The sequence below is a fragment of the Ammospiza caudacuta genome, chromosome 10 (assembly GCF_027887145.1).
Source record: "Ammospiza caudacuta isolate bAmmCau1 chromosome 10, bAmmCau1.pri, whole genome shotgun sequence".
Lineage (NCBI taxonomy): Eukaryota > Metazoa > Chordata > Aves > Passeriformes > Passerellidae > Ammospiza > Ammospiza caudacuta.
In genome coordinates this window covers 12403158-12424818 of record NC_080602.1, presented here as the reverse complement: position 1 = coordinate 12424818, position 21661 = coordinate 12403158, and the positions used below count along the sequence as shown (strand labels likewise).

The window sequence follows — 21661 nt, the reverse complement described above, 5'->3', positions numbered from 1 at the left end:
GCAATCCGCAACTCCTGCCTACCGGGACCGCTGGAAGGCCTTGTGGAACACCCTGTGTCCACTCGGAAACTTTATTTTTAACAGACGGAGTGGGAGGGGAGTCCAGCCGAGAAGTCCGAGCCCGGAGCGCGGGGCGCTCGCCTCTCAGAGACCCCCTCGACCACCGCTGCCGGGCGGGAGGAGCTCGGCCCGCGCCCCGCCCCGCGCCCCCTTCGCCCCACAGGGCAGGGCCCGCCCGGCCGGGGCGGCGGGAAGGCCCCGCCCGGTGCTCGGTGCGCGGCCCGGGGCTCGCCCCGCACTCACCGCCCGCCGCAGCCGCTGCGCCGCCACCGCCCGCAACATGGTTCCGCCGGCCCGCACAGCGCCGCTCTCGCGAGAGCCGCGCCGGCCCCGCCCCGCCGCCCCATTGGACCGAGCGCCGGGCCAGTGCGCGGCGGCGGCGGCGCGGGCGGAACGGAGCGGAGAGCGCGGAGCGGGGCGCGCTGAGCCCCGCACGGCCCGCACCGCTCGGCTGTCCTGTCCCGCTGTCCTCCCCCGCTCCGCCCGGCACGGTCCGCTGACACCCGTACTGCCGACTGCGTTCCCTCGCACTAATGGCTGTGCCCCCAGCACCGCCCGCTGTCCCCCCGCACCGCTCCCCGGTACAGCCGGCTCTGTTCCGCGGCGGGGCTGGCTGTATCCGCCCGCCCCGCACGGTCCCGGCCGTACTGGAGTGCAAGAGCGGAGTTGCCGCTGCCGTAGGGGGCCCGTCCCGCTCCCGCCGAGCGCCTCGAGGGGAGCGGAGCCCTTCCAGCCTAAACTGACCTGGTACCAGCGCCGGCCTCCCCCGGCCGCCTTTGAGCGGGTCCCCCGCACTGTTTCCGCACAGGGTTACGGCCTTGAAAGAGAAGAAAACATCAGAGAGCAGAGTTATGCCTTCAAAAGCCGGTGCTCCTTGCCAGATCCTATCCTAAGCCAATGAAATGTGCCTTGCGAGGAGAAAGGAGAAGTCTTATTTAATTTACGGCTGTGGAGCCAACAGCAGCCGGGAGACTCCGGCCCCGCCTGTGGCTGCCCGTGCGCTGCCAGATCCCCCGGCCGCGCTCCCCACACCGCGGGCGCAGCAAAGGCAGGACGGATCATGTAGGGACGGAGTGCGGGGCACGCTCGAAAGGCCAGATGTCACCGTGCTTCCCAAATGTCGCGCCCCACCAGCTGTCCAAACCACACCTAAACTTCAAAGACCAGTCAGGTACCATGAGCCCCGGATGGCATCTTCTCACCACGACAGATTTCTGGCTGCCTCACCCACACCCCTGTGCTTGGCCCCAAGCAACATTAGGCAATAGCTCATGAGCTCTGAATAATTTATAGATCTATTTTATTATTATTCTGATTTCCCAGAACCAAGGCAAGACATCTTGTGCCTGCCCCTTACATGGCAGCAGGGTGCTCCAGGGACCAGACTGAGACTTGCTGTTTTTCCATGCGTCTGTACTTTTTTCTGGGTGGTAAGGAGAGGGATTTAAAAATCAATGAAGCAAAATGTTTCAGACCAAATTCACTGTGCTGTGCACTATGGCTCTCTGAAAACCTGATGTCCTGGAGAAGCTGGCAGGAGCTGCCACACTGGAGCAACTGGTCCTGCCAGCCCAGGAGCCCCAAGCACACATGGATTTGGGATGGTCCAGGATGGAATTCCCATCCCAGAAATCACAAGATAGTGGGCCACTAATGCAGTTTCTTCCCATCCTGAAGTGGTTTAGAGTGTAAAAAAACCCCAAACATCCCCCCTGCCCCCAGCAATTATGGCCATCGGATTGCTCCTCCAAGAATCAGCAGTGATCTTCAGCACATCAGTGATTCGTTCTGCATTGCTGGGTCGCTGCATAAGAAGGCAAAAGGCAGACAGATCAAAAAGGCTCTTCGACTTTGCCACAGTCTTGGCACAGGATCACCTTTTAAATTTATTCTGCCATGTGATTTTTCACATCAGATGCCAAAAAGTGCTGCTTTACAGCAAATGCTAACCAGGTCCAGCAACTCAAGCATCTAAATGGACCATTTACTTCGTCTCAAATGTCTCTAGAACAGAAGAAAAGCAGCTGTCCTGCATATTACAGCTCCCTGGCCCCAGAGCAGAACCTTAACTCCTCAAGCCCCAAAGGAGGGCTGTGAAGGGAAGAGCTAAAGGAGGTGGCAAACCTCCTTTGGAGCCTGTGCCCGATTATATGGATTAAAGTAGCTCCAGGGCTGCTCTGACTTCTGCCTGGTCTGGCTCCACCCTTCAGTCCCCAAAAAAGGAAGAAAACAAAATGAGTGTTTGGAGCTGCCTGTGCATCGTCTGTCTGTGCAAATGACCAAGTGAATAGAAAAATTGTTTATATAAGGATGAGGGGGGGAATGGTTTTGCAGAAACCACAGTACCCTGGGAGGGGTTTAAAAAGAAGATTAATATTTGCTGTAGCTCTTTATCACCAGTTTGAATAATGGTTAAGGTGAAGTGTAACTCTTCAGAGATGTGGAGTTTTACACATATAGAAATCCCTTCCTGTACCCTAGGTAATCCAACAAATGCAACAGCAAAGGCACAATAAGAACATCCTAGGCAACCTTAATTTGCCCATTATGTCTTTTTAATTGGGGTGTTTTACTCATTAAAAGCATGGCATGTAATTTCATAATCCTATTTTAGGCTCCAAAACTAAGCTTCCAACCTGCACATCTCATGTGGATGAAATCTTTACAACAAACATACACCTAAAAACCCCAAACCAAAATAAAACAAGAATAAACAAGGTGATCTTGTTCAAGTTGGGGCTTTACCGCCTCACACTAAAACAAAAGTGAGCTACTATCAAAATTAACTAAATGCATCATAGCCAATAATAAATTGATCCATTTGTGTGTCTGGCTTCATAGCACACACATCATATTTTCATGAGCAGAGTGATATTGCTGTTCTTCAGGTCAGATTTCAGGGGTAGCATCCCCAATTCAGAGACATGACAGGCTTTTTATTATATTTTCTGTTTATAATTTTGATTCCAATCCTCAGCAACACTTCAGATGCACAAATCCTTATTGAAACTGGCTTGATGCAGATTACAGCTTAAAGCACAAAGGAAGTCTTTATCACTTATGGCCAGTGTTTTAGGAGCTTATAACTGTAATCAGGTAGGGATTATATCAGCATGATCCATACAAGCTGAACCATGGCAAAAAGCTTTTTTCTATTTGACCTTCCCATGACAATAATAGAAATGGAAAACATGCAACAAACAGATGCCACTGAAGAAGAATCACTGTCCACTACAGGCAGAAGTTAGTACTTTGTATTTTGAAAGAAAAATTAGTCATTAATTAGTGGAAGCAGATCCTTGTATGGTGCATTGTTATCCAGGATTATTTCATTAGGATCTGCTGACCTAATTTCTGCATTGGAAAGAGAATTACATTTTTTCACACTATTGGGATTGGGGAAAAGAAAAAAGTAATAACATAGATTATTCAAACTTTTAAAAATATGGTCGCAAACAAGTAGAGGTACCTGTACTGATAGCTCTACAGATGCCAAATGAACCAAGGACCATTACAAATATGTAATGATGTCTTCCCTGGAATCGGATTTTGGTTTTCTTAAAATACATAATTCCTAATTAAAACATATGGAATCCAGCTAATACAGCCTCATGACTAAGGGATTTAGTGAAGAGCAGGAATTTTTTTTTATTACTGCTATGATGGTCCCCTCTGTCACAGGTCATCCTTAGCTTACTCCTCCTGCAATCACCCTGGGGATAGCTGACTCAGATAAATTAAAAGAGCTTCATTTGGGAAGCTTCCCCAGCACACGAAAGGATTCACCTCCTAATCTGTCAAAATCCAATAACGTTAAAGCAACTGCAACCTGCTGACAGCTCAGCAGGGCCCCCAAACCAATAGACAGGACCCACATCCCAGCACTGGACAGGACTAACACCCACCTTGGAAGCAGCAGCAGCAGAGGTTTCTGCTGCTGAAATATTTTGTGCCCAAGTGCTGTGAGCTCCCAGGGTCCGAGTGGTTCAGCCACCCCAGGATGTTGCCAATGACCCCTCACCCCCTCAGGAGCTGCACACAAGGAGGGACGTGTGTCCCCAGAGCCCTGCCCTCTGCCCCTCATCAGCACTGGCACAAAGGCTCATCTCCACATCTGACATTGAAGGTCCTTGCTAATAGCCCACCACAGGTGTGCTCAGTGCTCTGCTCAGATCACCTTACAGCCACTCACCTGCATGGCTCAGAGCAGCAGCTGCTCTTTCATGAGGCCTTATGGAAACCTTTGGAAAGGGACAACGCCACAAGCCCTGTTTACAAAGTGTAGGACAGAGGAAAGAGCTCCCCCAAAGGTACCCCATAGCAGGGACAACCTTCTAATACTGAGCCTACAAAACCACAGACAGGTATTTTATCTTTTTTATTAACTACTCTCCCTTGCTAATGATTTCCATGTACCAGTTGAGTAAGAAAGGAACCTGGAAGTAACATCAGTCTGCATGTTCCTAAAGAACAAGATCACCCGAGAAGTTCAAGAAACCCTTTCTACCAAGCTCACAGGCAAGATGGGACCCTCATAACTTTCTGAAAGCAAAGGCTCAGGTTACCTTGGAAGGCAACGTGTCCTGCCCAGGAGTGATGGTGGTTTGTGGAGGACAAGAGAAACAGTGCTGTTGAGAAGAGCTCTGCTGCCCTCTCAGTGCAGACCCCTGGATGGGGTTTTATGACCTGCCAAGCTCCTTCTGCCATGAAGCTCACCTTGTTTTTAATGGCAGATATATGTAAAATTCTCTGACAGGTTGTACCAGCAATATTTTTAAAGGGGTAGCTGTGTTTTTTGCCCATTACACTGCTGGTAAGGAATCCAGATGCCACTGTATTGCCACTCACACCAGCCCAAGCCATTCCTGCAGCAGCAGGAACAGTCACTCCAGGGGAAAAGCTCTTCCCCTGCCTCTAAGGACTTTTCAAGGAAAGCTGCTTTTTCCTTTTTTCTTTCTGTTTCAGCTCAGTCAATTGCACTTTTGTGTAAGCACAGAGTTGCAGCAGGCCTTGTTTTCAGTGTTTTGGAACCTGCTTGATTTTTGATATTTTTATTGATGTTTTTATTGTGGAGCCCCTTAGGGAGGAGAACCTTCTGGTGAGTTACCTGCCACTTCTAGCACCTGGTGACAAAGGGTAATGTACCTTCTGCTTGCCCTATCACGAAGTCTAAGATGAAGTCTACAAAGTCTGCAATTTACCCACTGCCTTTAATCCTGCAGATAACAGCATAACAAGATCCACTGTCTGGGGGTTGAACCTAAACTATACACTTAGGCGTCCATTCCAGTGAAAGTAGTTAACAGGCAGGATGTGAGAGCAAGGCAGCCTCTCCTGCACTGGCAGGTGACACCAAAACCAGATGCATCTCTGGAAGAGATGACTGAGGTCAACCATAAATTAACAGGCTCATTTTGAGGGGAAAAAAAGAATGATTCTGTGTCCAATTGCATGGTCTGGTATGAAGGAGACCAGAGGAGATGGGCCAATAAGTCTTTTCTGCACTCATGAACTTTCTGAATCTTTCTTATCCGGAGGGGAAAAATGGCAAGGGCTCCCTTTGCCATGTTACCATGGCTGACTCTTAATCACTAGCAGGGCTGGCAGTAGCTGTTGTGCAACACCACTTTCCCCAGCGCTGGGCCCTGTTCCCCTGCAATGCTCCCAACCCCTGCTGGTCTCAGAAGAATTGAGCCCAAAGCTCCACATAGCAATTCAAATGCATCACCAGACATTAGGCCACCGGGTTAACCACTGTTTAATTTCGTCACATTTGTTTGTGAGTTATGTACGTGCCTTTCTTTTGTCAACATCTCTTTTTAGAAAGGATATTGATTTTGTTTTCAAAGGCTCTCGAAAATAAAATGAATGACTACATTCTAAGGAAGAGTCATTTTCTCAACAGCTGTAAATAATTTATTGTTCGCAACCCACCCAGATCAAAAGATACTTCATCAACTGATGTGGCAAAATCTGGTGCAAGCTGCATTTCTATTATCTCAGATCCAATTAACCATTTGGAGCAGACTAAAACATAACTAGATCAATCCAGAATCAGATTAATATCCAATCCATAATCACATTAATCACAATCTGTCCATAATTAGCCATCAGATAATCCCATTGGACAGGAGGTGACATGCAGTATCCCATTATCTCATTAATTATCTATTTTCAGTATCAGACATTGTGCCCAAACACAAGGAAATGTTTTTTAAAGGAAAATGGATAGGGAATTCTCATTTTGCTACATCTTCCCCATCGAAGATCCCAGTGTCTCAGTCTTGGAGTTTTACAACATTTCTTTGTTTTGTCATATTCTGCTAGGACCAAGGGAGGTTTTTTGAGAGACATCGTCTTTTTAATAAAATATGACCATCTTAGGAAGATGGATAAATAAAACATTTGTTTCATGTGAAGAAGTTTGTGAAAGAAAGAAAACTCTTCATCAAAGGTTTTAATGGTAACATGATAACAATAGCTTTGCAATGCTAAATCTTATTGCAGATGGTTTCTGTCCTTTTTTGTAATGTAAGTGAAATTGCGTTCCATCTGTTTTAATTTTATAATGGACTTAATCCATGGTTGGCTCTGAAAGAATCACCATTTACTGCCTTTGCAATCTGCTGCAACCAAAAAAAAATTTGTTACCATTTCCCCCTTCTAGAGGGAACTTGTACATCTATTTGGGAGCAAACCCCAGAGCTGCTCTGTAGAGAGAGGGGAGCACCCTTGGGCAGGCTCAGCCTGTAGCCAGCAGCCCCTGCCAGCTCTCACACCAAAGCCAACCAGAGCTGCTGCAGAAGAGGCTGGAATCTCTGGCACTGAGTGGAGAGCAAGGAGTGATCGGTGTGACAGGAGAGATCGCACTTGGTTCTGACTAGAAAATGCTTCCAGCACTTCCAAGTTACCTGAACACGGTGGTCCAGAGGTGCCTCCTGGACTGAATTATTCCATCATTTTGTGATGTGCTTTCCCTTACCTTCCCTCAGATGAATCAACAATCAACCTGTTTGTAAAACATGCAGTATCAAGCTGGTTCAATGCCTCAGGGCATTACCTGTAGTAATTTTAAAGCTTTTTGTATATCACATAGAGGAGATGCAGGGCTTTCAACACTTTCCTAGCAAGTAAATTTTTTTTGTTTTTCTACTAAACTGCCTGCGCAGCACTGCTACCCTGCTCCTACCTGCCTTGTTGGGAAGTGAGTCCAGTCCAACCACACCTGCCTGGTGTGAGCACATTGCTCCGTTCAGATACAGGTGTGACTGCAGCACAGCTTTCCATAGGTTTGGAAAAGATTGGTTGGTTCAGCTGTAACTTTACAAATTCCTAAACTGGTGGGAGATTTGGGAGAGCAGACAGGATCCTGCCCTCGAGTGGGAAAAGGGTGATGCAACACAGAGCATCCCTGCCAAGCTGCTGTATTCTTAGACATGTCTCATTCTCCTATCACTCCGACATTTTTGCATTTTATTGTTAACACATGCAGATAGTGACTCACCAGGAACCTGAATTCTGGCTCAGGCTGAAGTCACCCTCCTGTACCCTCTTTTCTGCAGGTGCCCAGGCACGGACCTGTGGTGCCCCACAGTGCTGTAGAGGTTCCCATCACCTATCCCTCGGAGTGACCCCAGTTTGAAGAACCAACCAAACTTTTCCAAATGCCTTCATACCTCTCACCCCCCACCCAGCTCTGCCGCTGGCCAGCGAGCCGCGCTAGCGGCAGGCAGCAGTCAGAGCGCAGCCCCGAGCAGGGTACACAGGCAGGAACACACGGGCTCACCCTGCCCTGAGGATGTCACTGCTGCACCGCCCCTCTGCACCTCCGCACACGCAGGGGCAGGCAGGGATACCAAATCTCCCTTGGTGACATGCGTGCCTGCTGAAGCGGGGGCTTCAAATGCCATCCACCCTCCTTTCCCTGCAGCTATGGTACAAATTTAAGAGCTTGCTTTCAACATTTGGGGCGCTCAAAGGGGTAGCAGGGGCTGTGACCAGGCTGGGAGAGCGGGTCAAATAGTGAGGCACTTTATCCAAAGAGTCCTCTCCCCCTCCCCAGCTTCTGGGGCTTCATACCTGCAGGGTGCCTGACTAGCACAAGAGACAAGTGCTTCAGCTGGAAAACCCATCCCGCCTCCCTCCTCTGAGGAAAACGAGCGCAGCCTGCCTTCCTGAGCCAACATCTAAAGTCATCATGTCCTCCCCGAGCCATATAGGTTGGCAAATGCCTGTCAAATTCCACGTATAAAATTAAAAAGGTGATTACATGGAAGTGAAGGAAAGGACCAAAGCCCTAAGACAGCAGCAATCTCAATGCCCGCATATTTAAGCCTTCCTGGACCTTATGAGACACTCGTGTTGCTGTGCTGCAAAGTCTTTGGGAATTTAACGCTGAGTCAAAGGCCACGGAAGTGCTTTCCCTATTTTTTTGCTAATGCACGGGAAGCCCATGGTGACTGGGGGGAAAGAAGGAAGAGAAAAGAACAGAAGGAAGAAAAAAGCAACAGGAGAGGTCCGGCTGCGGGAACAGCATGGAACCAGGCGCATGAAAATGCGGTAAAATACTATTTTTCTCCTCTAATTTCAACTCGTCACAGGGCTGCTGCCCGGCACGGCCGCCCCGACGATGCGGTCGGTTCTGTTCGGGTCCGTAGGGGCGGCTCTCCCGCACACGGGCCTCAGCAGGGAACTGCTCCGCGGGTGCGCAGCGTCGAGCCGGCGTCCACCGCGCAGCCCCTTCCCGTCTGCCGCGGAGGTGCGCCTGTGCGCAGCGCCGGAACTGTCCCGCCGAGCCCGCCCGCGGGCACCTGCCAGCGGCACGCCGAAACGCGGGGGAAAGAACAACGAAATAAAATGCAAAAGAGAAGAGAAAGAGAAGGAAGAGGGAAATCAAAGGAGAAAAAATTAGGCGAACTAAAAGTCAAGAAGAATAACAGGGAAAACAGAGGAGGGGAAAAAGCTACAATGCATCTCCTCCTCGGGCTGCCGATGCCGCCGTTCCCCGAGCGCGCAGGGCCGAGGCGCAGTACGGCGGGCGGGGCAGAGGGTCCCGGAGCGCGGGGCGCGGAGGAGCTTCTCCCGCGGGGCGCGGGGCCGCGCGTCCCGTCAGTGCCGGCGTCGTGCGGCTCCGGGCCGGGTCCCGCGGGGCGTGCGCCCCGCTCCGCGCCCGCCGCGCGCCCATTGTTCGGCAGCGCCAATCCGCGGGCTCTCCCCGCGGCCGCCAATCGCCTCCGGGGGCCGCGCGGTGAGGTCAGCGCCTCTGCGCGCTGACATCACGGCGCGGCCCGGCGGGGCGGGCCCGGGGGGGCGGGCGCGGCCCCCGCCCCGCGCCGCGCGGGTAGTGGTGGAGCGGCGGCTCCGCATCCCGCATCGCTGCCGGTGCGCAGGGGGCCGCCCGCATGGTGGACATCCTCCTCCCGCGGCCGCTCCCGGGCGCCATGGGGGAGCCCTCCAAGAGTAAGTGCGCGCAGCGCAGCGGAACGCGGGGCCGGGGCGGGCGGGCGTGCGCGGGACCCTGCGGGTCGAGCTCCTCGCCGCCGCTGCCGTCGGGCGGACCGGCGGCCCCGGGCGCGCTGACAGCGCCGGGAAGGGCTGCGGCCCCTCGGAGGGCGCGGGCGACTGCGGGCTCGGCCCGTGTCAACTCCGGTGCCGCTATTCCCGTTCGTGCCCGGCGCTTCTCGGCCCCTCTGTCCTTTCTGCTGTCCGCGCCGCTGAGCTCATTTCTTTCGACTGTTTCCATTTCTTTCTCTGCTGCCCTCTGCTCTTCCTTTATTTCTTTCTTTCTTTGGTCGTGTTACCGTTTTTCTTTCTTTATTTCTTTCGTGTTTGTTTGTCTTTTTTTGAAATTCTCTCTTCGTTTAAAAAAAATATTTTCTTTCTGTTCTTGTTTAGTTTTATTTCTCTTTCTATCTCTTTGATTCCATGTCTCTTACTGTTTTCATTTGTCCATGTTCCCATTTTAATCGTCTCTGGGTTTTCGATGCTTTTGTATCTCCTTCCGTCATTCTGTTTTAATTTCTTTTTCCTTCTTTCTTTCCTTTCTTCTTTCTTTGTTTCTTTCCTTATTTCTTTCAAGTTTTCCTCAACCGTTGTTTTAATGGTTTTGTATCTCTGCTTTTATATTCCTTTTCCAAAATTCTGCTTTTACGTCTCTGTCTTTCTGCATTTATTTGCCTTGCTCAAGCTTCTGTCTTTTTTTTCTTTCTCTCTTTCTTTTTTTTTTTCCCCTTTTTCCTGGCCGTATTAATTTGTCTCCTTTCATGTTTCCATCCTTTCCAGTCCGTGTGTCTGTCTTTATTTCTCTTTCTTCCTCTTTTGGAAAAAAAAAATAAACCAAAAAAATCAGAATAAGAAACAAGGATGAAGTGTAAAAAAGAAAAAGTGCTTTTCCCTCATTGCTGACCTCTGCTCTGGCACATTGCTGGCTCTGACCGTACCCCGCTCGCTCCCGGCAGGGCGGCCGGGGCTGGCCCTGTGCGCGGGCTGCGGGGGCCGCATCCAGGACCCCTTCCTGCTGCGGGTGTCGCCGGACCTGGAGTGGCACGTCGCCTGCCTCAAGTGCGCCGAGTGCGGGCAGCCCCTGGACGAGACCTGCACATGCTTCCTGCGCGACGGCAAGGCCTACTGCAAACGGGATTACAGCAGGTGACCCCGAACGCGCCGGCGCTCGTTAGAAAAAAAAATAACCTAGACCCGAAAAAGCACTAAAGCCCCTTAAACTCCCCGAATTTCCCCCAACGAAAGCCCGACTCTGGCACCGCCTGGAGCCGCCCCGACGGTGCGGCCGCGGGCCCTGACGGCGTCGCGTCCCCGCAGGCTCTTCGGCATCAAGTGCGCCCAGTGCCGGGCGGCGTTCAGCAGCAGCGACCTGGTGATGCGCGCCCGCGACCACGTCTACCACCTGGAGTGCTTCCGCTGCGCCGCCTGCGGCCGCCAGCTCCTGCCCGGCGACCAGTTCTGCCTGCGGGAGCGCGACCTGCTCTGCCGCGCCGACCACGGGCCGCCCCCCGACGGCGCCGCAGCCCGCGGACCGCGCAGCCCCGCGCTGCCGCCGGCCGCCGCCGCGCACCTCGCAGGTACCGGCTCCCCGGCGGGGCGGGCGGCGGGGCGGGGAGGGTGTCGGGAGGGCTGCGGCGGGCGAGCGGGCGGCGGCGCTGACGGTGCGCGCCCTCCCCGCCCGTCGCAGAGCCGGTGCCCGGGCGGCCGCCCGCCCCGCGGCCGCCGGCGCACAAGGCGGCGGAGAAGACCACCCGCGTGCGGACGGTGCTGAACGAGAAGCAGCTGCACACGCTGCGGACCTGCTACGCCGCCAACCCGCGCCCCGACGCCCTGATGAAGGAGCAGCTAGTGGAAATGACGGGGCTCAGTCCCCGCGTCATCCGCGTCTGGTTCCAGAACAAGCGCTGCAAGGACAAGAAAAAGTCCATTCTCATGAAGCAGCTCCAGCAGCAGCAGCACAGCGACAAGACGGTGAGCGCCCGTCCTCTCCGGCGGGGAGGGAGATGTGGGTGGGGGGCTCGGGCGGCGGTCGCGCTGAATCCCCGTGTGCCCGCAGAGCCTGCAGGGCCTCACCGGGACTCCGCTCGTGGCCGGCAGCCCCATCCGCCACGAGAGCGCCGTGCAGGGCACCGCCGTGGAGGTCCAGACCTACCAGCCGCCCTGGAAGGCGCTCAGCGAGTTCGCCCTGCAAAGCGACCTGGAGCAGCCCGCCGCCTTCCAGCAGCTGGTGAGCCGCGCCGGGCCGTCCGCCGGGCCGCAGGGGACGGGCAGATGCCGGCCCGCCGGGCCCGGCTGCTGAGGGAGGGGGACGGGGCAGGGGGCGACCTTGCCAGGCCCTCACAGACGCTGCTCCCCCAGGTCTCCTTCTCCGAGTCCGGCTCCTTGGGCACCTCCTCCGGCAGCGACGTGACCTCGCTGTCCTCCCAGCTCCCCGACACCCCCAACAGCATGGTACCCAGCCCGGCCGAGACGTGAAGCGGCCGGTCCGCCCCGCCGCGGGACCTCCGCATGCCTGCGCTCCCTGCATGAGACACCCGGCCCCGGGCCGCTCCCAGAGCGCCGGACAAACGCCTTTGTTTTTTAATTATTCTTATTTAAAAACAAACAAAAAATATGTTACTGTCGGCCAAAAAAGCACCGGGATCCTCGCTGCCTTCACCAGACCGGAGAGAGAGCCCCCGCCCTGGTTTTTTTCGTGGTTTTGGTTTGGTTTTTTTTCTGCCCTGCGGATTTCGGTGTTTCTTTTCCCCAAAGAAACTCGGATTTCCCCGCCGAAGCCCGGCACAGTGACAGGCTTCCTCGCCCGCTGTTTGAGCTGGGGACGGCTTTTCTTTCCTTTTTGAAAGGAAAAAATAAATAGTAAAACCAATATCTACAAAATGGGGAGAGACTCCTCCGGCGTGCGGCCGCGGAGCTGGCCTGGACCTTCCTCCGCGGAGCCGCGCCGTTCCAGCCTCATCTCACACCGATGCCTCACTCGGGCCACGCTGCCCGGCCCCCCACGATCGCTGGAAAAAAGGGACACGGGAACGAGACTTTAACGGGAAAACCAGTACTAATAATGTTAAGTTATCAATGGACGAAGGACGGATTGTTTGCGCCTTTAACGATCAAAAGTAAGTTATTGTTATTTATTGTCAGAGTCAGCGGTTGAATAGTGGGATTAAATATTTTGGACTTAATAAAAAAAAAAAAAAACAAAAACAAAAATGGTTTTAAACGAAAAGACCAAAACGAACTAAAAAAAGTCGCGTAAGTGTGGCGAAGGGGTACCCCAGGTGCCGAGCGGCGCTGCCATACAGATCGGGAGCGGAACAGAGCGGGTCGGGACGGGCACAGCCCCTGCTTCTCCCCCACGGCCTCACCGCACGGCGCTAATCGGCTTTCAGAACCGGGGCCGCTTATTTATAGCCGGGGAGGCGGAGCGCAGGTTTCCCTTTCGGAGTAGCCCCCAGGCTCGCCCGGCCGTGCCCGCACCTGCCGCGGTGCGGGGCTGCCTCGCCTCCTCCCGGGGGTGGCGGGGCTGGGCGGCGGGGCTCCCCCGGGGCGGCGAGGCGAGCCATACATTCAGCTTCTCCATCCCCCCGTCCAGACCCAGGCGGCGACTCCTTATCTGCCTCTGGCATCACCTGGGAGCGCGGCAGGGCCGCTCCAGCTCCCGCGCCCTCCCCCTTACCCGCGCGGAGCCGCTCAGGGCCAGCTCCCCGTGGGACCGCAGGCCCGGCCAAGCTCAAACCACGGCGAGCCGCTCCCTTATCCCATCCCCGGGCAGGGGGCGAGAGCCGGGCCCTACCGGAGCCCTCCGGGCTGCAGGGGATGGGCAGCGCGGCGCCGCGGCGGCTCCACCACCCCGACAGACTGCGGAGCGAGTGCAGGGACCGGGCTCCCAGGGCGAGCTGCCCTCGGGGGGCACGGAGCCGTGCGGGCTGCGGGCCCACCTCAGCCCGGGGCTGCTCTGCACCGCCGGGACGAGCTGTCCCGGCTGGGGACAGGTGGGGATGGGCATCCTGCCGCCCTCCCAGCCCTACCGCGGGGCCCCCGCCGTTACCTGGCTCCGTCCGGGTCGGGCTGGAGCTCGGTGCGTTCTCTCGGGGCCGGGCTGGAGCTCGGCGCGTGGCTCGCCTCAGGGCCGGGCCGGGCCGGGCCGCTACGGGCGGCGCTGGGGCCGCCGAGAAGGGACCGTTCCGCTGCCGGTGGCGATCACGGTGCTGGTCTTCGCTCGGGCACCGGTCTCGGTCCCCGTCCTGCCCGGGCCGAGCTGCCGGTGCCCGCGGGCCGGGATCGGCGCAGCGCAGGGCAGGGCCGGGGTGCCGCGCGCCCCCTCAGCGCCGCCGCGCGCCCCCTCAGCGCCGCCGCGTGCGGGAGCGGCCCCGGGCGGAGGCGGCGCGCGGAGCCCCCGCGCGCACGGAGCCGTGAGGGCTCCGCGGGCCCCGCTCGATCCGAGCGAGGCGTTAAAAATGCATGAGCTCTAAAATATCTGTCCTAGGTGACGTATCCCCAATCACCCAAAAAATTATAAGCAAACTTTCCCCGGGGCCAGATCTGACGAATTACTTTGATTTGATTCTGATTGACTCTTGATTACCGAGCAAAACATCTTATCAGGTTTTTTTTCTCTCTTTCTGAACCGTATTGCTTATGGTAACTCAAACATACTGATGATTTTAACACAGGAATCACACAAGACAGAATAAGTTATTTTATTACAAGATATATAGAACATATTTTCTCTATTTGCAACCTTATTTCAGCAGTTCTGCAGTGCAAGTCCCACCACAGGGCAGAAAACACCAAAATCATGACATTGGATACAAGAACGAAATAAACTCAAATTATCAAAATTATAAAACAGAACTTGGAAGTATCTACAGTACTTATATAAATAGTGCAAATTATATATCTATAGGATAAGTATTTAGAGTATCAAAACCATTTTGGAACAGCGTTTTAAAGAAGGTAGTCAGCAGGAACTGGTCAGTGTGACGATGTTAGGGATTTAAAAGCTAAATACAACTCTTATTTTTTCAAGAAGAACTGTCGAGCTTCTTCCCAGGACTGCCGGGGGAATCTGTTGGAGAGCTCAAGATAATCTTGAGAACTGAAAAATTTTTCTGTTGAAGACAGAACATAAAATTACCAAGTTATTCCCTCTTAAGATAAGAACGCAGTAAAACAAGAATAATGAATGTGCAGCCAATTTGGGCGATTTACTCCCCTCCCCGTATCCAAATCTCCTCAGACCGTGGGGTGACACTTCTGTGGAGCTCAGGGCATCTACGCTTGGCTTTAAGAATGGGAGCAGAGGCTCTGATGAGCAAAGGCTTCCATGCGTTAGCTGCTCAGGCTCTCTGTCCTGTGCAGAGAACATTTTATATCTTTGCACACTTCATGTTCTCGGGCACACCACTCAGCCTCGTTATACTCTGGGCAGCCTCAGTGGCATTTTCTGCCCAGCAGTTTCTTTTTTTTACTACAAAGGGCTGCAGAAGAGTTGTGTTCCTGACTCCCCAGAGCTCAGAGCACAAGCACAAATGCAGCTTTCACTCCTGAGAGTGTGCAGTGACGTGGACAGGACTTCACTGTGCCAGGTTTGAGGGTCTGACCCTCCACACAGCACCCAACTGCGAAGTTTGTGCTTTCAGATTTTATTCTCATCAGTGTTACTATTCCCATTTTTTTGGGGGACACCATCCTTCACATTCAAGTGATATAAGAGATAAAAATAACCCTGCCTACACTACTATTAACTTTTTTGAACTGGGGAATGTTTAGAAATCACATTCAAATGTTACCACATTTTTGTTTAAAAGTTCCTCCAGTTTGAATAGCGAAAATAAAAAGCAAGTTTTCCACTTGGATTTTAGATGTTTCTTGAGAAGAATCTCATGGAAATACAATCCTGGAAAGTAGGTGCTGCAGACACTGCACGAGTCTGCTTCAGACTGAGATGTCTGATGTTGACAGTAACAACGTCCATAAAGTTACTTTCATTTTATAGTTTATTTTTAAACAAAAACTTGACGCTTTAGACCTAGAACCACTCAACTCCTAGCAAATGCTTAAGAAATGGTGGTGGATTTCTACTTATGAGGGAGAAATGACTGTCTGAGCATTGCATTTTATGCACAATTCTCAAGACCAGATGCCCATCAACACTTGAATTTCAGATGTGTTTAGCAAGTAACAGCCACCTCAGCTAAGAATCTTTCAAATGTTTAGCCTAGAAAGGTTGACTGCATTTAAAATAATATTTATAATAACTGAGGAGGAAAAAAAAATCCCGACTCTTCTGCAAACTGACAGACTTTAAAGGACAATTACAGGACAGTATTTTAGAGATTTTTGGCTCCCTGAGTGTATTGGCATGGCTGTGTAACTTCTGCAACCTAAAACTTTTGAAGGCAGCCTTTGTGTCAGCTAATTAAATATGTGCAGGTACAGTATCACATTTAAGACACGACACCACATAGCACTGAATAAAGATTAACAGCCTGAATCCCTGACAGAGGAGCAGTGGGCTGGAACACACGGATGTGCAGGTCAGGATGTGAGGCAGGGAGCTCACCCCAAACTGTACATTTACTGTATTCCCCCTCAGCCACACCGATTCAAGGAACTTAAATCACAGTATCTACACATTTTGCTACCCAGTTGTACTCTGTTGCACTGCAGGGAACGTACCCCTCTGCTGAGATAACTGATTTTCCATTTGGCCTGAGCTCTGTGCAAAATCCTGTGGGGGAAAACAAACAAAAAAAAGACATCAGGTATTCAGATCTTACATCTGAGGAATTAAAACAACATTCAAAAGTCTTCACAGTCATTCAAAAATACTAATACTTCATGTAATCTGTAAATTAACAAACTCTGGCTTGTTTTCTACATATCATAACACAGTACTATCAGCATTTAAATTCTGTAATTTACAGTGGATTTTTACACATTTATTTGTATCTGTTTTCAAAAAATATATTTTTAGTGAATGTCTTCTTAGGAAATAGTTAATTATTATGATTTTTATTTAGCCATTTAACCATAGGAATGTTTCTGTAAAACAAATGGTGTTTCAGACCTTTGCTCTCTACTCCAAATACACTCTTACAAAATTCATGACTGATCCCAATTGCAATGGCCGTGCTTCCCAGCAACCTGGGAGCCTGAGGTGCTGATCTCCTGGGAGAAGGTGGAGTTGCTGCCCAGTGCTGCTGTCCCTGGCAGCCAGCTGTGCCCCCAGCTGTGTCCCAGCTGTGCCCCCAGCATTGAGCACTATGTGGTCCCACTGCTGTGGGGTGTTGGGGTGCAGCATTCTCGGAGCCAGTACGGACACCAACCTGGCCTGGAACCAGCCAGCTCCCCACTACAGATCCTGCCCTTTGCTGCAGTCTCCACCCAGCAGAATAGTGAAGAAGGGATTATCCGAGATAAGATACAGCACAGCAAATCGTGGATACTCCTGAATGTTTCTACTTATTCCTGCACATCTCCAAACAGAAGTAACAAAAATAAACAGGCTGATGCAAACTTCAGCTGATGGAAATAAATCTATTGGTAGGGAGAGCGCTGTAAAATGCAGAAATGCTCTTCCTTTGATTTTGGCCGCACATTTAACACACTGTATTTAAGTGTTATATTCGTACACACCACCAAACTTCTGCGCAAACAGGATTTCTTTTGGCGTTCCCTGGCAAAGGAAGAATCTCATTTTCTAGTCACAGGCCAACATTTAACAGTCTTTCCCAAACCTTCTACCGAAGCAAATGAGAGATTTGCTTGACAAACAGCAGCGAGTTGAAATAGAAGTAGAGCAGCGAGTCCCTCCTGCGTGCGCGGGATCTCTGCATTCCTTGGGTCCTGCCAGCACCGCGCTCCGTGTGTGTGTGTGCAACATCGGGATTGCACTGAAAATGGGCAAAATACTGAAGGACCACCAAAGCCAGCAGTGCCAGGACCCTTCACAGCACACACAGCTCTTCCCTATTTTAATAGAACACCTTTTTTTAAAAGCCTGCAGGCATAGTACACGAACTTGCCACCTGGGATATAACTAACTGGAAATCGTATTAGTGACGCTGACCCTTATAAATGTACTTACATCTTACCGTAGCTACTGGGGATTTTAGTGCCATTCCATCTCTTACAGAACAGAAATCAACGTAAACAACCTTAATTATTCATATAGGGAACATTTTCCTCCACTCTCCTGTTTTTTAGCTGAAGAAAACCCAAACTAAACTTGCTGCACTTACTAATAATGCATAAATTATATTTTTCAGTTTCACTATAAGAAAGCCACAGAAGATGAATTATAGCTGTGTATTTAACCAGAAGTTCATTACTATATGGCAAATGCTTTTAATACAAAGTTCCAAACTTCTTTGAAAAGAACTGCTGTGCAATATTTTAGTATTAAAAGGATAAAAAGTAGCTGCACTCATAAGTTTGATGTTATGCAAAGACTTTTAGTAAATATTTAGTTCTTGTACTTTCTCTCTGAAATGTATGTAGCCTATTATTGGATTAGCTGTAAAGCATTAGAAAAAGGACTTTGATTAAAATTTCTTTATCAACAGCAGTAACTTTCAGGTGACTGATACAGGGTTACAGACTCCCAAGAGAGTATTATTTTTAACAGTACCACGTTTATGAAAACCGCATTTATTCACTGGAAACAGTCAATAAAATGCTTGAAAACCACGAGGCAGGCAAAAAATCTGATGGATAAAACAATATATAAATTTAAACAAAGGGAAGAAAAACAATGCAAATCTTTATTCAAAACAGTATTTGTAATGACTTTGGTGGCTTACTGTCAAAAATAAAGATGGCAAGATTAGACTGGTAACATATGTTTTGTGTATTTTCTGCAGAAAATGCATACACTTACCCAGCTCTCTGTAAATCTATGGTACACAGTATACAACTGTACATTTATGTGTAAACACATTAATATACTGATTTCAGATATGCTATATGGGAAAGAATTCTTTTAAAAATAAATATTTTAAGATCTACATCACATCTTCCCAGTACATCCAGAAACTTGGATGCAACCTGGATTCTGCACGAACAGTGAGAACCTGAACTACTCAGTAACCTTTCAGTGTGATAAAATGCCTCAAGTACAGGCATCATCTGTGGTTTGAGAAGAGCTGCAGAGAGTCTGGAAGCACTTCAGTGCTGTTTGCTTGTCCTAGTGCAGTGAAGATCCCCACCCTGAGAGCAAAGGCGAGCCCAGCCGTACCTGGATGAAGGTGGCCAGTAAAACACAGCTCATCTCCTGCTCCAGGATGATCTTGTTCTGAGGGTTATTGTAACACGCAGCTATGAGTGAAGGGAAGAGCACTTTGATTAAACGAGGATCACTGAAATACTGGAAAGGCAACTGGCAGAGCTTCTGCAGCACCGTGGGGTGACGGCCAGACTGTACAATGATCTGAAAATACAAACAGAGCAAAATTCAACCACGTGATCTATCCGTTCTTCTCTTCCTCTTAACCACCAAGGGTGCTGAAGTCATGCTAAAAAAATGAGCATGGATGAGGAGTAAGTACTAAAAGTAAAGCCCATAAAATTTACTTCAAATAACTTCTGTTTCAGTGTGCAAGTACTATTTTTACTGCGGAGTAATACAAAAAATACAAAGCTCTGAAAATTCTTTTTTCTGTACCACCCAAAAAGACAGCAAATAACCAAGGGATTAATTAATTTACAGATTACAGTAAAATCAATCATTTAATACCTTAATTCAAAAGACAAAGAATTACAGCTCAGGGACTATTCTAAGATAGAGCTATGAAAGACAAAACGCTGACCCCTGCCATTTGAACGCACTAAGCACGGGGAAAGAAAAATCCAGGATTTTAAAAACCCTCCCGAAGCCTGACCATCCTTCCTGGGGCTGGCAATTCGAGAGGACTGTGTTTCAGGGGAGATGTCTGCCACGAATTCTCAGGCACCAAAAAGAAAAGGGGATTGTGAGCTGCCCAGGGAGGAGTTTCTGTAAGGAGAGACTCAGAGAGATCCTCCCATCTGTGCTCCTTATCTCGGTTTCTATCAGTGCCATTGGCTCTAAAAGGAGAATTGTTTAGATAAATGGGACTGTTGTCATGAAGAAGGCTAAGTTTACAACTGTATACATCTGAAGAAATAAGGCAATGCTATCACTGGTCTCCTACAAAGGAACCTTTCCATTTCACTTGATATTCTTATAAAATCTTTGCCATAAACTAAAAAATGTCCAAATCGGATCTGTTCCAAGTAATCTTGATTAGACAATTACAATATGAAAGAGCTGTTTGACCCAAAGTTGGCTTTTCAGCATAGGAGGAAGCTCCTATAAGGCTGGAACACTGTAAAACTGAGGGTCATGACTGTAAATTGTACTTGGAAAAACACAATTTTACAGGTACATACCCAGACAAGACTGCATTCAAATTAAAACCAGAAGGACAGAAAGAAGCAGTTGAGACTACAGGAACATAAATTACAGGGATTTACAAGTTTTCAAAGCACTTTTAACAATACCTTCAGAGCACACACTAAGTTGATAATGCAGTTCAGTTTAAAAACAAGATGAACAAAATAATAGTTTGCATTTTTTTTTCCAGTTCGCCAGTCAAAAAAGACATTGAAAAACCTTTCAAAATACTGGTAGCAATGTCTTAATGCCCTTAAAGACAGGAGCAATTTTTAAAAGACAGCCAAAAAAGTGACAATTAAGCACACATTCAGACATTGTTTTGAGGAAAATATCACTGAAGCATTTGGATGATTCTAAACTCTCAGCTCCCACCCTGTAAGCAAGAGGTGCCCCCAAGTTTGGGAGTACTGCTGAAATTTTAAATTAACCAGAGTGGCTATTATATTGTTCTATTTTTCTGTGGTAAATTCTATAATCAGAAAAGTATTTAAAGTCAATCATAATTGGTACTAAAATAACTACAATTGGCATTTCTGATCCAGGACAGAACAAGAGAACTCTTGATTTCTTTTTCATGGCCACCATACCCTTGATGAATAGGCAGAGGAAAAGAAGTTTTTGGGATTTTTTATTTTTCATTTCACAGTTCACTTCCTTTACCTGTCCTAAAAATGCCATGGATAGTTAGTGAAGTCCTGCCACACTCACAGTGCAGATACCAAATAGCTTCCATGGAATTATTATTTCATTTTCTTTTTATTTTCAACAGCTTTACTACTATGATGTTATCAACATTAAAGATAGGAAGGGATATAGAGGGGTTGCTGGCTGTTTTAATCTGGTATTTATCACATGTGGAATCAATTTAATGATTTCAGCTCATTGTACTAATGCATCTACTAAACCTGATACACCATATTATGTACTCTGAAGAAGAAAACCATGAGTCACCCCTTACTGGAAAAAAAGCCAATCAAATAAACCTGCAGCAGAGCACATACTCCTTGCTTCACTGTCACTGGGTGGAGGAAGTGAAGGCCAGCACTTGACTGAGCAGATGAACATCAAAGAAAACAAATGCAAACCTCACACTTCTCTTCCTTGATTTTTTTTTTTTTCTTTTGGAATAGTCACTTGGCTTAACAATCCCAGGGACTTTTGCAGGCCTGAAATATAGAATGCTCATCTTATAAACTTCTCTCATACAAGAGATACAAGCTCCTTACTGAAATGCAGCTTGCCTCTCCTCCTGCCACAGACTGGGATCCAGATGCATTTACCTAGAATTAGCTTTTCTTGTTGCTCTCTCTCTCTAGCCTGCAAATCAGATACGCCTGTCAAATGTAACAAGATCCTAATTAAATCACTGCATTTCTGTACAGCCAAGCATTTAAGCACCTGCTTAACCTCACCTATGTGCCTATGTTCCATTAATATTTCCTTGTGGTTTTCTTTTTCTGAACTGAGACCTATCAAATTAGTCCAAGCTACTACAATTATTTTTTTTAAATCAGAGCAGGAAACTCGCATTAATGTTTTCTGTATTTCCTTTTAAAACCTTGCTTATTTTCAAAACTTACAGGTTATTATATAATAATAAATCTGTATATAATACAACTTTATTGGTTTTGTCTGTGCTTAGCTGGAATAAATCCCAGCTTAGTTTATCTTATTTATGGC

At 49.4% G+C, this 21661-nt stretch overlaps 3 protein-coding genes across 3 annotated transcripts in view; 1 reads left to right on the top strand and 2 right to left on the bottom strand.

The window, feature by feature from the left end:
* Nucleotides 1-358, bottom strand: part of ETFA (electron transfer flavoprotein subunit alpha) — a 29440-nt gene extending 29082 nt beyond the window's left edge. Inside the window, exon 1 of the mRNA XM_058811775.1 lies at nt 304-358. Within this exon, the coding sequence (XP_058667758.1) occupies nt 304-342 (39 nt within the window). The 5' untranslated portion in view covers nt 343-358. The remainder of the gene's footprint in view (nt 1-303) is intronic.
* Nucleotides 359-9461: 9103 nt separating this feature from the next.
* Nucleotides 9462-12036, top strand: ISL2 (ISL LIM homeobox 2). The gene is made up of 6 exons (XM_058811239.1): nt 9462-9519; nt 10518-10707; nt 10879-11138; nt 11249-11532; nt 11618-11788; nt 11920-12036. Exons 1-6 carry the CDS (start codon nt 9462-9464, stop codon nt 12034-12036), a joined length of 1080 nt encoding a protein of 359 aa, XP_058667222.1.
* A 2264-nt stretch (nt 12037-14300) lies between these two features.
* SCAPER (S-phase cyclin A associated protein in the ER) overlaps nt 14301-21661 on the bottom strand; it is a 136337-nt gene continuing 128976 nt past the window's right edge. The window contains exons 30-32 of the mRNA XM_058811238.1: nt 18803-18994; nt 16243-16294; nt 14301-14672 (exon numbers count right to left, since the gene is read on the bottom strand). Coding sequence (XP_058667221.1) covers nt 14578-14672; nt 16243-16294; nt 18803-18994 — 339 coding nt within the window. The 3' untranslated portion in view covers nt 14301-14577. The remainder of the gene's footprint in view (nt 14673-16242; nt 16295-18802; nt 18995-21661) is intronic.